At 56.5% G+C, this 17,684-nt stretch overlaps 1 protein-coding gene across 1 annotated transcript in view; it reads right to left on the reverse strand.

The window, feature by feature from the left end:
- The window catches only part of LOC142297129 (uridine-cytidine kinase-like 1), a 48,611-nt gene that overhangs the window by 28,853 nt on the left and 2,074 nt on the right, over nucleotides 1–17,684 (reverse strand). The window contains 2 exon segments of the mRNA XM_075341403.1: nucleotides 15,396–15,502; nucleotides 15,573–15,772. Coding sequence (XP_075197518.1) covers nucleotides 15,396–15,502; nucleotides 15,573–15,772 — 307 coding nt within the window.

A 17,684-nucleotide genomic window follows, 5' to 3' on the forward strand; every position in this document is an offset into this window, starting at 1 on the left:
CACTCACTGCGGGGGAAGACAATACTAAGGACCAGGGGCACTCACTGCGGGGGGAAGACAATACTAAGGACCAGGGGCAGTCACTGCGGGGGGAAGACAATACTAAGGACCAGGGGCAGTCACTGCGGGGGAAGACAATACTAAGGACCAGGGGCACTCACTGCGGGGGGAAGACAATACTAAGGACCAGGGGCAGTCACTGCGGGGGAAGACAATACTAAGGACCAGGGGCAGTCACTGCGGGGGAAGACAATACTAAGGAGCAGGGGCAGTCACTGCGGGGGGAAGACAATACTAAGGACCAGGGGCACTCACTGCGGGGGAAGACAATACTAAGGACCAGGGGGCACTCACTGCGGGGGGAAGACAATACTAAGGACCAGGGGGCACTCACTGCGGGGGAAGACAATACTAAGGACCAGGGGCACTCACTGCGGGGGGAAGACAATACTAAGGACCAGGGGCACTCACTGCGGGGGAAGACAATACTAAGGACCAGGGGGCACTCACTGCGGGGGGAAGACAATACTAAGGACCAGGGGGCACTCACTGCGGGGGAAGACAATACTAAGGACCAGGGGCACTCACTGCGGGGGGAAGACAATACTAAGGACCAGGGGCAGTCACTGCGGGGGAAGACAATACTAAGGACCAGGGGCAGTCACTGCGGGGGAAGACAATACTAAGGACCAGGGGCAGTCACTGCGGGGGAAGACAATACTAAGGACCAGGGGCATTCACTGCGGGGGAAGACAATACTAAGGACCAGGGGCAGTCACTGCGGGGGAAGACAATACTAAGGACCAGGGGCAGTCACTGCGGGGGAAGACAATACTAAGGACCAGGGGCAGTCACTGCGGGGGAAGACAATACTAAGGACCAGGGGCATTCACTGCGGGGGAAGACAATACTAAGGACCAGGGGCAGTCACTGCGGGGGAAGACAATACTAAGGACCAGGGGCAGTCACTGCGGGGGAAGACAATACTAAGGACCAGGGGCAGTCACTGCGGGGGGAAGACAATACTAAGGACCAGGGGCAGTCACTGCGGGGGAAGACAATACTAAGGACCAGGGGCAGTCACTGCGGGGGAAGACAATACTAAGGACCAGGGGGCAGTCACTGCGGGGGGAAGACAATACTAAGGACCAGGGGGCAGTCACTGCGGGGGAAGACAATACTAAGGACCAGGGGCAGTCACTGCGGGGGAAGACAATACTAAGGACCAGGGGCAGTCACTGCGGGGGGAGACAATACTAAGGACCAGGGGCAGTCACTGCGGGGGAAGACAATACTAAGGACCAGGGGCAGTCACTGCGGGGGAAGACAATACTAAGGACCAGGGGCAGTCACTGCGGGGGAAGACAATACTAAGGACCAGGGCGCACTCACTGCGGGGGAAAACAATACTAAGGACCAGGGGCAGTCACTGCGGGGGAAGACAATACTAAGGACCAGGGGCAGTCACTGCGGGGGGGAAGACAATACTAAGGACCAGGGGCAGTCACTGCGGGGGGGAAGACAATACTAAGGACCAGGGGCACTCACTGCGGGGGAAGACAATACTAAGGACCAGGGGCACTCACTGCGGGGGGAAGACAATACTAAGGACCAGGGGGCAGTCACTGCGGGGAAGACAATACTAAGGACCAGGGGGCAGTCACTGCGGGGGAAGACAATACTAAGGACCAGGGGCACTCACTGCGGGGGGAAGACAATACTAAGGACCAGGGGCAGTCACTGCGGGGAAGACAATACTAAGGACCAGGGGCACTCACTGCGGGGGGAAGACAATACTAAGGACCAGGGGCACTCACTGCGGGGGAAGACAATACTAAGGACCAGGGGCAGTCACTGCGGGGGAAGACAATACTAAGGACCAGGGGCAGTCACTGCGGGGGGAAGACAATACTAAGGACCAGGGGCAGTCACTGCGGGGGAAGACAATACTAAGGACCAGGGGCAGTCACTGCGGGGGAAGACAATACTAAGGACCAGGGGCAGTCACTGCGGGGGAAGACAATACTAAGGACCAGGGGCAGTCACTGCGAGGGGAAGACAATACTAAGGACCAGGGGCAGTCACTGCGAGGGGAAGACAATACTAAGGACCAGGGGGCACTCACTGCGGGGGAAGACAATACTAAGGACCAGGGGCATACACTGCGGGGGAAGGCAATACTAAGGACCAGGGGCAGTCACTGCGGGGGGAAGACAATACTAAGGACCAGGGGCACTCACTGCGGGGGAAGACAATACTAAGGACCAGGGGCAGTCACTGCGGGGGAAGACAATACTAAGGAGCAGGGGCACTCACTGCGGGGAAGACAATACTAAGGACCAGGGGCAGTCACTGCGGGGGAAGACAATACTAAGGACCAGGGGCAGTCACTGCGGGGGGAAGACAATACTAAGGACCAGGGGCAGTCACTGCGGGGGGAAGACAATACTAAGGACCAGGGGCAGTCACTGCGGGGGAAGACAATACTAAGGACCAGGGGCAGTCACTGCGGGGGAAGACAATACTAAGGAGCAGGGGCACTCACTGCGGGGAAGACAATACTAAGGACCAGGGGCAGTCACTGCGGGGGAAGACAATACTAAGGACCAGGGGCAGTCACTGCGGGGGAAGACAATACTAAGGACCAGGGGCAGTCACTGCGGGGGAAGACAGTACTAAGGACCAGGGGGCAGTCACTGCGGGGGAAGACAATACTAAGGACCAGGGGGCACTCACTGCGGGGAAGACAATACTAAGGACCAGGGGCAGTCACTGCGGGGGAAGACAATACTAAGGACCAGGGGCACTCACTGCGGGGGAAGACAATACTAAGGACCAGGGGCAGTCACTGCGGGGGGGAAGACAATACTAAGGACCAGGGGCAGTCACTGCGGGGGAAGACAATACTAAGGACCAGGGGCAGTCACTGCGGGGGGAAGACAATACTAAGGACCAGGGGCAGTCACTGCGGGGGGAAGACAATACTAAGGACCAGGGGCAGTCACTGCGGGGGAAGACAATACTAAGGACCAGGGGCACTCACTGCGGGGGGAAGACAATACTAAGGACCAGGGGCAGTCACTGCGGGGGAAGAGACAATACTAAGGACCAGGGGCAGTCACTGCGGGGGAAGAAAAGAGATTCCAGCAGCTAAATAGGAAGGGTTCTTTACAGTTAGAGCAGTCAGACTGTGGAATGTGACCACAAGAGGCAGTTATGGCAGACACTATAACAGCTTTATATCAGGGCGGAGGATTCCTCACTGCACAGCATTGTGGGTTATAAAGGATTGGTGGAGGAAGGGGGAACTAGATGGAGCGGAGCCTTTATTCAGCCTATATAACTATGTAATACAAAACATGGCCACATTGCCTTTATGAAACTGGCTACAATCCATGTCCCCTCCTACCTGTGCCCTCGCAGGGGAGCACTGCCCCACCCCTGTCCTGGGTCTGAAACAATATCCCAAAGTGATTATTGACCATAACGTTGCCTGGGAATGTCGCAGGCGGACGTCAATGCTTTCATACAATGATAGGACACATGAGTAGGCTAGTAGAAATTTCTGCAGCGATCTGAACAGCACATGTGCGCTTCAAATCGCTGCAGAAAGAGTCCGTAATGAAAAAAAAAAAAAAGCCGATTCCATGCGCTCTGAGTGCAGCCCCTCCCATAGACAGAGCAGGGGCTGCAGGCAAAGCGCACGGAAGAAGTGACATGTCACTTCTTAGAATGCACGCGTCGGGCAGCAGCCGAAGCGCTGCGCTCTAAGACGCCACGTGCGCACGTCTCCTGCATAATCTTCATAGATTATGCTGGGGACGCATGCAGTTACGCTGCGGTGCAGATCGCAGCATAACTGCATGCAAATACGCAATGTGCGCACATAGCGTTAGTCTGCTGGTGCCCCACTGGCCAATATCAAGTTTGGGATACCTACAGAGGTCCCACACCTATATAAAATATGTGCTAGAATCATCAGCATGCTGGGATGCGATATTTCTGCTTGACATATTTATAGGAAGCACGGCTCATGAGATATTAAACATTTATTCCTGGTGCCTGTCTGTCTCAGGTGCACAGGATGCCTCTTATTAGGTAGTCACTTCTCTGCAGCGTCACAGAGGGGGGGGGGGTCTTCCTTTCCCTTACTGTTCCCAGGCCTAAACAGCTCATCTAATTTCCATTTCATAGGAGTTTGTCTTTTGTCACACCACTGCTATTCCTCAAGTTAATTAACATACTGATTGAAGCCTCCTTAGGCCTTAAGGCCCAGTGCGCACTGAAAAACAGAATTTTCTTAAGAAAATTCCGCAGGGTCTGAAAGATTACCGCACCCGCGGTAAAAAATCGCGGCAAACCGCATGCAGTTTGCCGCGGTTTTATCACGGTATTGCCGCATGCGGGTTGCTACATGTGTTTTAATGCATTCAATGCAATAAAGCACATTGAAGAAAGAAAAAAAAAAAGTCATTTCCCTCTGAGATAGATAGAAGAATAGACAGAGTCCCTGTGAGCACACGCTGCATTTCTCCCGAGCGGTAGTGAGTTCACATTACCGGCCGTGGGAAATGCCCTGTGGTTACCTCTGCTGTCTCGCTGCGAGGCTGCATTCAGCGCTGTGTGTTAGTGTCAGTAGCGGCTGGATGCAAGCATCGCAGGACGTGGATTACGTCGGAGCGGTGTATTTGGGGGGTTAATAAAGGGGTGAAAGAGGAGTCTTTTTTGTTTTTTATTTAAAATAAAGGATTTTTCGGTGTGTTTGTGTTTATTCACTTTACTTACGGGTTAATCATGTCAGCTGTCACATAGACGCTGCCATGATCAAGCCTGGACTTAGTGGCGGCGATCCGCCGTCATTAACTCCTTATTACCCTGACTGCACTGCCACCGCATCACGGCAACAGGAAGAGCCGGGGACACTCCGGGACTGTCGCATAATGGATGTGACAGTCCCGGGGCAGCTGCGGGCTGATATTCTCGGCTGCGGGAGGAGGCGGGCATTAACCCTGTCCCTCGCCCTCCCCAGCCTGAGAATACCGGGCCGCCGCTGTGTGCTTACCTCGGCTGGAAGGTAAAAATACAGCGGAGCCCACGTGTTTTTTTTCCTATATGTCAGTTTGCTTTCTATGTGTATTCTATATGTTTGTGTGTGAGTGCGATCTGTGTGTGCTATGTCTGTGATGTGTGTGTGTGTGTGTGTGTGTATTCTATATGTCTGTGATGTGTGTGTGTGTGTGTGTGTGTGTGTGTGTGTGTGTGTGTGTGTGTGTGTGTGTGTGTATATATATTCTATATGTCTGTGTCTGTGATCTGTGTGTTTACTCTCTGCTCCGCTTCCTCTTCCTGTCATAATGACATCACTTCCCTGCAAACCGCAGGCAGCGATGAACATTACCGCAGGTAAACCGCGAAATACTGCAGGGAATAACGCAGGAAAACGCAGTGAACCGCACAGAATTTGCTGCCTGTGTTATTCCCTGCGGGATTTCACGATTACATGGCAGTCAATGGAGTGAAATCCTACAGGGACCTGCGGAAAAGAAGTGACATGCAATTGTTTTTGCTGCGGGAATCCCGCAGCAAAACATGCAGCTGTCCAAATCTGCATAGTGCGCACAGCATTTTTTTTTCCCCATAGGTTTTGCTGGTGAATCACTGCAGAGATGTTATGAACATTTTCTGCAGCGAAACATGCAGCAAATCCGCAGGAAATCCGCGGCAAAAACCGGCAAGTGCGCACAGGGCCATAGGCCCACTCACACACAACGAGATATGGTCGTACCTTGACAAGATGGCGGCTATAGGAATATGGCTTAATAGATCGGAATATATCCCTATGTCCTCACACCTCCCTCCTTTAGAGGGCGCTAGGGGGCAGCACACTCCGGTGTTCCCCCGGGCGCCCGTCCGCGACCTCGCCTTGTCGGGACAGCCCGTCTGCATTACCGTGGTCAAGGCCCTTCTTGTGGCGAATTGTGAAGTTGTATTCCTGGAGCGCAAGGCTCCATCGCAACAACCTCCCATTCGTCCCGGAGACTGTGTGTAACCAGCTGAGGGGATTGTGGTCCGTCTCCACGATGAAGTGGCGCCCGTATAGATAGGGTTGCAGACGCTGCAGAGCCCACACTATGGCCAGGCATTCCTTTTCCATTGTGGAGTAGGCCACTTCCCTCGGTAACAGCTTCCTGCTCAGGTACAAGACTGGGTGCTCTTGGCTCGCAGAGTCCACCTGGCTGAGCACCGCACCGAGGCCGAAGTCACTGGCGTCGGTTTGTACTACAAACGGCCGCGCGAAGTCGGCTGCCTGTAGTACTGGTGGGCTGGACAGGGCACCCTTTAGGGCCCGACAGGCTGTCTCGCAGTCCACTGTCCAATTGACTGCGGAGGGCAGCTTCTTCTTGGTGAGGTCCGTCAGGGGCTTCGCCAGGCTACTATAGTGTGGAACAAACCTCCTATAGTACCCAGCGGTCCCCAAGAAGGACATCACCTGCTTCTTGGTCCTGGGTGTGGGCCAGGACGTGATGGCCTCCACTTTCCCAGGCTCTGGCTTCAGATCTCCCCTGCCTACCCGGTGACCCAGGTAGAGGACCTCACTCATGGCCAGCTGATACTTCCCCTGCTTGATGGTCAAACCTGCCTGGTGGATCCACCTGAGCACCTGTGTGCTAGATGCTTTAGGTGATCCTCGCAGGTAGGACTAAAGATGGCGATATCATCCAGGTATGCGGCCGCGTACCCTTCAAGTCCCTTGAGCGGGGTGTTGACCATCCGCTGGAAAGTGGCAGGGGCATTCTTCATTCCGAAGGCCATCACCGTGGACTCGTACAGTCCAAATGGGGTAATAAAGGCTCCAAATGGGGTAATAAAGGCAGAGCGTTCCCTGGCCTCGCGAGCCAGGGGGATCTGCCAATATCCCCAACTCAGATCGATGATGGTCAGGTACTGGGCCCGGCCAACTGATCGAGCAGGTCATCGATGCGTGGCATTGGGTACGCATCGGTGACCCTGACAGCATTGAGCCCCCTGTAGTCCACGCAGAACCGAGTGGTTCGATCCTTCTTTGGGACGAGGACTACAGGCGAGGCCCAAGCGCTGTTGGATGCCTGGATCACCCCCAGCTTCAGCATCTCGTCAATCTCCTGACGCATGTGCTGCTGCACCTCCAGGGAGACCCGATATGCTGAACGCCGACTCGGGGGATGATCCCCAGTGTCCACGTGATGGACGGCCAACTCAGTCCTTCCGGGCCGGTTGGTAAACAACTCCTAGAAGGGGTGTAGGGTGGCCCACAGCTGGGACCGTTGGTCCTCCAAAAGCTGGTGGCCAACCTCCACATTCTCAATGGATCCACCTGCCCTAACCTGGGCTAGCATATCCAAGAGGGTTTCCACCTCTCCCTCTTCGGGCAGGTTGCACACAGGGAGTGCACATGCCTCCCGCTCATGATGTGCCTTCATCATGTTCACATGGAAGGCCTTAGGCCTTCCGCCTTCCATGAGCAGGGTCCAGGGTGACCAGGTACATTACAGGGTTGAGCTGCTGGTACACGAGGTATGGGCCTTCCCAGGCCGCCTGAAGCTTATCCTGTGGTACGGGGACCAGTACCCACACCTTTTGACCCACTTGGTAGGTCCTCTCACAAGCGTTCTGGTGATACCAACGCTTCTGATCGGCCTGGGCTTGAGCCATATTGTGCACCAGCTGCATCAAGGCCTGCATTTTGTCCCGGAAGCGCACGACATACTTGATGACCGACACTCCAGGGGTGGCCAAATCTCCTTTCCAAACCTTTCACCAGAGCCAGAGGGCCCCGCACACGTCGCCCGTACAGGAGCTCTCAAAAGGCGAGAATCCCGTTGAGGCCTGTGGAACCTCCCGATAAGCAAATAACAGGTGGGGGAGATAACGCTCCCAGTCACGCCCATGGGAGTCGACCAACATCTTAAGCATCTGCTTTAGGGTGCCACTGAACCACTCGCACAGGCCATTAGTCTGTGGGTGGTATGGGCTGGCCACCAGATGTTGCACCTGGATTTGCTTACAGAGGGACTCCATCACCTGCGACATGAATTGGGTCCCCCGGTCAGTGAGCATTTCCTGGGGAAAACCCACTCGGGAGAAAATCTCCAGCAATGCGGTGGCCACCTTGTCAGCCCGAATAGACGACAAAGCTACCGCTTCAGTGTACCGGGTGGCATAATCTACTACCGTCAGAATGAAGCGTTTCCCGGAGCTGCTGGGGATGGCCAGCGGGCCGACCAGATCCACAGCCACCCTCCTGAAAGGCTCATCGATGATGGGCAGAGATACCAGTGGGGCTTTGGGGCGTGGCCCCGTCTTCCCCACTCTCTGACAGGTGTCACACGAATGGTAGTAGGCAGCCACATCGGCCCCAATCTTTGGCCAATAGAAATGCTGGGTTAACCTGGCCTTGGTCTTAGCGATCCCTAGGTGTCCGGCCATCGGAATCTCATGTGCGATCCGCAACAACTTCGTTCGGAACGGATAGGGTATCACCAACTGTCGGTCCCTGGGCCACGCCTCCGGTGAACCCTGCTGGACCGTGACCCGGTACAGCCGTCCTTGGTCCCAGACCACTCGCTCCGGGTCCGAGGGAGGCTGTGCCGCCTGCTCCTTAAGAGCTATCAGGCTGTCGTCAGCTTCTAACGCTGCCTGAAACCCCTGACTAGATGTGGCCAGAATCGACGAGACTGTCACATCTTCGGTCAGTACCCCGGGACCTTTGTCCTGGCCTCCGCCTGACTCGGCTGCCATTGGATCAGAAGGGGAAGAGCTATCGGACCTCCGGGAAGCCCCTTGGCTTCCAGCACTCCCACTGCAGGCGACAGCGGCCACAGCCGCTGTTATTGTGGGTCGTGCCTGCTCCTCCTCTGTTCCTGACCAAGTCGCCGGTTCAGGCAGACCTACCTGGCTTCCGGACACCCCGGTTGTGGGGGAACCCTGCACCGAGAAAAATTAGCGATAGGATGCCATACTGGCCACATGGATTTTTGAGAACAGACATCCCTGTTAAAATGCATAGCTGTGCCCCTGGAAAAAGTTAAAATAAATAAATAAATAGATATATATATAAAAAATGAGAGAGAAATATATATTATTTTTTATTTTTTTTTTCAAAAAAAAAATAAAGTGTATATATATATATATATATATAAAAAATGAATAGCGCTACGTGGTTATGGGATTAATGCAGTTTTGGATGTAATCCCCCAAAAAATATGGGGGCTGGAGGATTAATACGCTGGTTTATTTGGACATGTCATGGGACATTGTGGAATATCTATGTATATCATTGGACAGAGATTTATAAATATTATCTTGGCCCCGTATGTGGTGGCTATAATATGTAGCGCTATTTTCTCGTTTAATGGATAGTCTAATTCCGGTGGCATGGTGACCAGGGAGGATGTATATATAAAAATTAAAGGTATTAAAAAGTGGCGCCTCCTGGGATCTGCTGCGCATGCGCGATGAGGCAGCATGAAGTTGTAATGAAAAGCTTGGGTAGTTGCTATGGCTCCATATCCGGATATGCGCAGTACCTGTATGGTAAGCGCGATTTGCAGAAGCCAGGGGAGGCGTGGCAACCGGATGTTTGATGTGGTAACCGGGACATCATTTCCGGACATGCGCAGTTTGATCCCGCGCGCTCTAGTGATACGGAATCTTTAGGACATGCGCAGTGTATCCTAGTGGACAGGAGTCTGCCTTAGGTGTGGCAGCTCAGTAATCTATTGCTGGTGACGCATTTTCTATTTAAACTGGCGCCTTATTGGCGGCAACCACTACCAGAGAAGGTCTTTTTATCACCACTGAATGACTACAACTTCCTTCTCCCTGGCCTCCTGATGAACCGGACCAAAGGGCGGAGAAACGCGTTGAGGCAGTGCGGATGCGCTACACAAAGGGAAGTAAATAATCTTGTGTAAATAATATCAGATTGTTTAGGTCGTTAATATACTGGTATCATTCCAGGGTATATAAGTGGTTAATGTACTGGCATTGTTACAGGAATTGTGTGATTAATATACTGCCATTGTTCCAGGATTCGGATCTATCCTATGCGGGATATTTGGTTGATTGGGCCTTTATAAGGTGTAAGAAATTATGAGTATATTTCATTGACTGATATGGGAGGAAGGTTGATGTATATATATATTGGATTAGAATATTGCCATCTCAGACAAAGTGAATCCAGTAGTTCAACCATATAGTAAGATTAATATACCGCATGGTTTAGACCAGGATTTGTCCTTGTATGGTAGGGCAATTGTCAGGGGAATTAAGGGACAGCCGCCGAGGAGCGGGGGCGCCCAGTTAAGCTAAGGCGTTTGGACCTCCGTTGGTAGGTAGGGGTCAGATCTAGGGTGCATGATAGGGAAAATATCTCTTATGTTAGGAGCCTAGACTCTGACCTCTGCCGTAAACTGAATTTGTATATTTTTCTAATAAAACGGCTGTCCTGGTTGTGTATATGAGTGTAAATTCCCTAGGACAATCATTTGTACGGGTGAATCACTTGGGTTTTTAATATTTATATAATAAAGAGTATTTTTAAAGGGATTTGTTTGTTTACACTTTGAATAATTTTGACTATCCCGGAACAATTTGAACAGTAATCTTGGAACCCTGCACCGAGATCTTACCTGGGAGCACTTCCGCTCCGGGACCGGCCCCAATCTCACCTGCCTGTTCCCCTCCTGCAGCAACAGAACCCCGCTGTGAAATCTCTGGGGACCCCACATTTGCTGTGGTAGCCCCCACCCCACACACTGGTCCTCCCCCTGCAGCACCCTGCTCTCTGCTTATCCCTGCAGAGGGCAACAGATCCCAGCTCACAGGCTGATCACCTGTAGAGGCATGGTCACACCTTTCTCTGACCCCCTCCCCTCCTGTCACAGCTGCAGCTGTGTGTGTGTCTATGGTGTCTATGCAAGCAGAAAAATCAGAGTTCACTCCCTCCTCCCTTACATCATTCATGGAGAACACATTAACAACATTGTCCGGAGGCATGTCAGTACTGGCTGAAGGGTCAGCCCTTGGGGGGGGCCCAAACTGGGAGGTTATCTGCCCCAAATCTGTCCCAAGTAACACTTAGGATTCCCGCCAATCAATTATTCCCACCTCCCTCACCCCTCGTCCTGCGCCCCAATCCAAATAAACCTTGGCGACGGTCAGCGCCGGTTCAATGCCTCCAATCCTGGAGATAGCGAGGGTTTTTCCGGGTACCAAGTCTTGGGGGGACACTATCTCAGGCCGTACGAGGGTCATCTCAGCAGCGGTGTCTCGCAGTCCCATGGTCATAGACCGGCCGACAGTGATGGGTTGGAAGTTGTCCAGGAACCTACCACCACCCCCACCCACACACATCACCGTGGGCGGCCTTTGGGACGGGGCCAGGGCCTTGGGGCGCTGAGGGCACATTGCCTTGAAGTGTCCAGTTTGGTTGCACTGGTGGCACCGCCTGGTTCTGCCACGGGCCTGGAGAGGGGAGTCAAGAGGGCCACCACCTGCAGTCTAGGGGCAGGTGGGGCAGTCGCAAGATTCATCTTACCCCCTCTCCAGGTGCTGCTGGCGGACGCTCTCTTGGCCTCAAGGGCCAGATTGTTGGTGTAGTCGTCCGCCAGGGCAGCTGTAGCAGTGGACCCCTTTGGCTTGTGGTCTCTGATGAACTGGCGGAGATCCTCAGGGCAGTTCCACAAGAGTTGTTCCGTGATGAACAAATCCAGGATCTCCGGTCCGGTGGTAAGCTGCAAGCCTTGGGTCCAGTGGTCGGCAGCTCTGGCAAGGGCCCACCGGTGGTCAGCCCAGGTGTCCTTTGGTCCCTTTTGCAGGCACTGGAACTTCTTGCGGTGGGATTCCGGAGTAAGGTTGTACTGTTGAATCAGGGTCTGCTTGATGGTATCATAGCCCTGGTCTGCCTCAGCAACCAAGTCCCCAAGGATTTCCAGGGCCTTACCCCTTAAACGGGGGGGTGGGGGGTGGGGTCAGGTACTTGGCCCACTGATCCTTATCCAGATGGTGCTGCAGGCAAGTCCGTTCAAAGGCCGTCAGAAAAGAGTCCAAGTCTCCATCCTTCTCCAGCACTGGGCAGTCCTCAACATGGACCTTTGGAAGCTTGGTGTCTCGATTGTCACAAGTGGATGATGAGGATTGGAGCTGAGCTAGCCGCAGCTGGTGGTCACGCTCTGCCTTGCGCTCTCGCTCCGCAGCCTCACGCTCTTCCTTGCGCTCTGCCATGAGGTCCTTGTAGCCCTCCCGGTCTCCAGCCTGGAGTAGGGCCATAGCCATTTGTAGAAGGGCATCCAAGCCTGCCAGGCTTGGTGGATTGGCAAGTGGTAATGAGCGACCCGCTGCAGAGCCAGGCGATGAGTGACCCGCTGCAGAGCCTGATTATTCACTGTCCACTGCAGAGTGGAGGACTGGCATCTGGCTCTCTGAGGAGCCTTGGGTGGGCTCCTCCTCACCTTGTCCATAATTGCCGGGCTTTGCACTGTCCTCTGCAGAGCGTCTCTCTGGCGTCGGGCTCCTGGAGGACTCGTGGACAACCTCCTCATCGCTGTCCACAGCACCATCCTCCACCTCTTCGGTTCCAGCCATTGCCTTGGCCAGTTGCATAGCTTTGCTCCTGGTGTCCTCAGCCATTCTTGCGGACTTTGGTCACTGACACAGAACTGCCACCTGATGCCTCCACACACCGCACAGTACCTGCACTCTGACACTCCAGTGTTGGTCTGGTCTGAAGACCCCGGCAGCCACAGCTGCTACTGGCAGTCCTTAGTGTCTGGGAGTATGGGTCTCACACTCACACAATATTATCTCCCACCGCTGGCCACCAATGTCATGAAATGGGGGGTAGGAAGTAGGAGTAACAGCCCCCCTTTCCACCACCCGACAGACCGAGCACGTGACGCACTCTCTAGCGCCCCTCTTATAGTCTGGCCAATTATGGAATTGCCCAACAATAAGCAAGGAGGCCGCTATTCTACTATGCCGATGATTGAAGGGTTCCCGGTGAGAGTAAGGTATATATTCCCCCGACTCCTGCGGGCAGAATATATCTAATCCGCCCCTGATCTCACGGGTCGCCCCACAATGATCCTTGGCATAAACTCGCTGCCACCAATTGATTACGGTAACTATTACGCCGAGCCCACAGACGTGGGATTCAGGATCGAGATAACAGAACAGCCCAAGATTAATTATATATTTTAATTGCCGTAAGGGCTCACTAGAGACTACAATATATACAAGATGGAATTTACAGAAATACGTAATTACTTACCGGTAATGTGTTTTTTCTGAACCCATGACGGCACCACGAATGTAAGGGTGCCGTCATGGGTGCTGGAAAAATAAATAAATATATTTATGTCAGAGTACATTTACAGGTAAGTTATGGATCACAAGCAGGCATTCAGATCAAGCAGTTACCTTATGCGTCTGGCCACAGGGGGGCGCCGTTTGCCCAGGGTTTCATGGACTTCCTCACATGTGTATCGTATCGGACACATGGCCCCCGAGTAAAGACAAGGCAAAAAATGGCCACATTGCCTTTATCAAACTGGCTACAATCCATGTCCCCTCCTACCTAGTGCCCTCACAGGGGAGCACTGCCCCACCCCTGTCCTGGGTCTGAAACAATATCCCCAAAGTGATTATTGGCCATAACGTTGCCTGGGAATGTCGTAGGCGGACAACAATGCTTTCATATTTACAGTTATGATTTTATCTTCACAATGATAGGACACATGGCGAGTCTGCTGGTGCCCCACTGGCCAATATCAAGTTTGGGATACCTACAGAGGTCCCACATAAAATATGTGCTGGAATAGTCAGCCTGCCGGGATGTGATATTTCTGCTTGCCATGTCTATAGGAAGGACGGCTCATGAGATATTAAACATTTATCCCTGGTGCCGGTCTGTCTCAGGTGTACAGGATGCCTCTAATTAGGTGGTCACTTCTCTGCAGCATCACAGAAAGGGGTCTTCCTTTCCCTTACTGTTCCCAGGCCTAAACAGCTCATCTAATTTCCATTTCACAGGAGTTTGCCTTTTGTCACCCACTGCTAACAGACAATTTCCTCAAGTTAATTAGCATAATGATTGTATATCCCTATGTCCTCAGTTACTTTCTCTGGCGTTTCTACTCTGAAACTGTACAACACCAACGCCCGCACCCTGCAGCGCAAAACACCAACGCCCGCACCCTGCAGCGCAAAACACCGACGCCCGCACCCTGCAGCGCAAAACACCGACGCCCGCACCCTGCAGCGCAAAACACCGACGCCCGCACCCTGCAGCGCAAAACACCAACGCCCGCACCCTGCAGCGCAAAACACCTACGCCCGCACCCTGCAGCGCAAAACACCGACGCCCGCACCCTGCAGCGCAAAACACCGACGCCCGCACCCTGCAGCGCAAAACACCGACGCCCGCACCCTGCAGCGCAAAACACCAACGCCCGCACCCTGCAGCGCAAAACACCGACGCCCGCACCCTGCAGCGCAAAACACCGACGCCCGCACCCTGCAGCGCAAAACACCAACGCCCGCACCCTGCAGCGCAAAACACCAACGCCCGCACCCTGCAGCGCAAAACACCAACGCCCGCACCCTGCAGCGCAAAACACCGACGCCTGCACCCTGCAGCGCAAAACACCGACGCCCGCACCCTGCAGCGCAAAACACCGACGCCCGCACCCTGCAGCGCAAAACACCAACGCCCGCACCCTGCAGCGCAAAACACCAACGCCCGCACCCTGCAGCGCAAAACACCGACGCCCGCACCCTGCAGCGCAAAACACCAACGCCCGCACCCTGCAGCGCAAAACACCGACGCCCGCACCCTGCAGCGCAAAACACCGACGCCCGCACCCTGCAGCGCAAAACACCGACGCCCGCACCCTGCAGAGCAAAACACCAACGCCCGCACCCTGCAGCGCAAAACACCAACGCCCGCACCCTGCAGAGCAAAACACCAACGCCCGCACCCTGCAGCGCAATACACCAACGCCCGCACCCTGCAGCGCAATACACCAACGCCCGCACCCTGCAGCGCAATACACCAACGCCCGCACCATGCAGCGCAATACACCAACGCCCGCACCATGCAGCGCAATACACCAACACCCGCACCCTTCAACAAACGATGTGTAGGGAGCAGAGCAGCATGCTGGGATCACAGCAACAACATGGCAGCCATGGGGGCAGGGGGCCGGAGCCACACGGGGCGGGGGGGGGGCACAGCCACACAAGGCGGGGGGCCACAGCCACACAAAGCGGGGGGGGGGGGGGCACAGCCACACAAGGCGGGGGGGCACAGCCACACAAGGCGGGGGCGGGACATACGGCCTTAGCTGGGCACACACCTTATAGAAGCAGTCCATGGACAGCAGCACCACCCACGGCACGTCCAGAGCCTCTATGATCTTATTGGCTACCGTCGTCTTCCCCGAGGCGCTGCCCCCGCACAGACCTGGAAGAGGAGGATCATGGGGGTTAGAGCTGCGCTCTGTAGGCGACGCTGAGCGGTCACTGCAACTCACCAATCACAAAAGCCTCTTTGAAAGGCGTCCCCGACTCGTTGTACCAGGGAGGGCGACCGGCCGTGTAGATGGTCCTCTTACTGGTGCGCAGCAATGGAGGCTCCGTCTTGCTCTGGCTGGTGGTGCGTTTCCGAGGTGACAGAGACGGGGTGAGAGGCAGTCGGGTGAGAAGAGTGTCCAGCGAATCCTCACCACTGTCACTGACCACAGGAAGGAAAGAGTGAGCGCCGACCAGGCCTACGTATGCCCCGCCCCCGCAGTGCTCCACCCCGCCCCCGCAGTGCTCCACCACACCACACCCCCGCCGTGCTCCACCACACCCCGCCCCCACAGTGCTCCACCACACCCCCACAGTGCTCCACCCCGCCCCCACAGTGCTCCCCCACACCCCGCCCCCACAGTGCTCCACCACACCCCGCCCCCGCAGTGCTCCTCCACACCCCACCCCCACAGTGCTCCTCCACACCCCGCCCCCGCAGTGCTCCTCCACACCCCTCCCCCGCAGTGCTCCTCCACACCCCGCCCCCGCAGTGCTCCACCCCGCCCCCGCAGTGCTCCACCACACCACACCCCGCCGTGCTCCACCACACCCCGCCCCCACAGTGCTCCACCACACCCCCACAGTGCTCCACCCCGCCCCCACAGTGCTCCCCCACACCCCGCCCCCACAGTGCTCCACCACACCCCGCCCCCGCAGTGCTCCTCCACACCCCACCCCCACAGTGCTCCTCCACACCCCGCCCCCGCAGTGCTCCTCCACACCCCTCCCCCGCAGTGCTCCTCCACACCCCGCCCCCGCAGTGCTCCGCCACACCCCGCCCCCGCAGTGCTCCACCACACCCCCACAGTGCTCCACCACACCCCGCCCCCGCAGTGCTCCTCCACACCCCACCCCCACAGTGCTCCTCCACACCCCGCCCCCGCAGTGCTCCTCCACACCCCTCCCCCGCAGTGCTCCTCCACACCCCGCCCCCGCAGTGCTCCGCCACACCCCGCCCCCACAGTGCTCCACCCCGCCCCCGCAGTGCTCCACCACACCACACCCCGCCGTGCTCCACCACACCCCGCCCCCACAGTGCTCCACCACACCCCCACAGTGCTCCACCACACCCCGCCCCCGCAGTGCTCCTCCACACCCCGCCCCCGCAGTGCTCCTCCACACCCCGCCCCCGCAGTGCTCCTCCACACCCCGCCCCCGCAGTGCTCCACCACACCCCGCCCCCGCAGTGCTCCACCACACCCCGCCCCCCGCAGGGCTCCACCACACCCCGCCCCCGCAGGGCTCCTCCACACCCCGCCCCCGCAGGGCTCCTCCACACCCCTCCCCCGCAGTGCTCCTCCACACCACACCCCGCCGTGCTCCACCACACCCCGCCCCCACAGTGCTCCACCCCGCCCCCACAGTGCTCCACCACACCCCGCAGTGCTCCACCACACCCCGCCCCCACAGTGCTCCACCACACCCCTCCCCCGCAGTGGTCCACCACAACCCTCCCCCGCAGTGGTCCACCACACCCCGCCCCCACAGTGCTCCCCCACACCCCGCCCCCGCAGTGCTCCACCACACCCCGCCGTGCTCCACCACACCCCGCCCCCACAGTGCTCCACCCCGCCCCCACAGTGCTCCACCACACCCCGCAGTGCTCCACCACACCCCGCAGTGGTCCTCCACACCCTGCCCCCGCAGTGGTCCTCCACACCCTGCCCCCGCAGTAGTCCTCCACACCCCGCCCCCGCAGTGCTCCTCCACACCCCGCCCCCGCAGTGCTCCTCCACACCCCGCCCCCGCAGTGGTCCTCCACACCCTGCCCCCGCAGTGGTCCTCCACACCCCGCCCCCGCAGTGCTCCTCCACACCCCGCCCCCGCAGTGCTCCTCCACACCCCGCCCCCGCAGTGCTCCTCCACACCCCACCCCCGCAGTGCTCCTCCACACCCCACCCCCGCAGTGCTCCTCCACACCCCACCCCCGCAGTGCTCCTCCACACCCCACCCCCGCAGTGCTCCACCACACCCCACCCCCGCAGTGCTCCTCCACACCCCACCCCCGCAGTGCTCCTCCACACCCCACCCCCGCAGTGCTCCACCACACCCCACCTCCGCAGTGCTCCACC

This window comes from Anomaloglossus baeobatrachus, chromosome 3 (genome assembly GCF_048569485.1).
Source record: "Anomaloglossus baeobatrachus isolate aAnoBae1 chromosome 3, aAnoBae1.hap1, whole genome shotgun sequence".
In the NCBI taxonomy this organism is placed as follows: Eukaryota; Metazoa; Chordata; class Amphibia; order Anura; family Aromobatidae; genus Anomaloglossus; species Anomaloglossus baeobatrachus.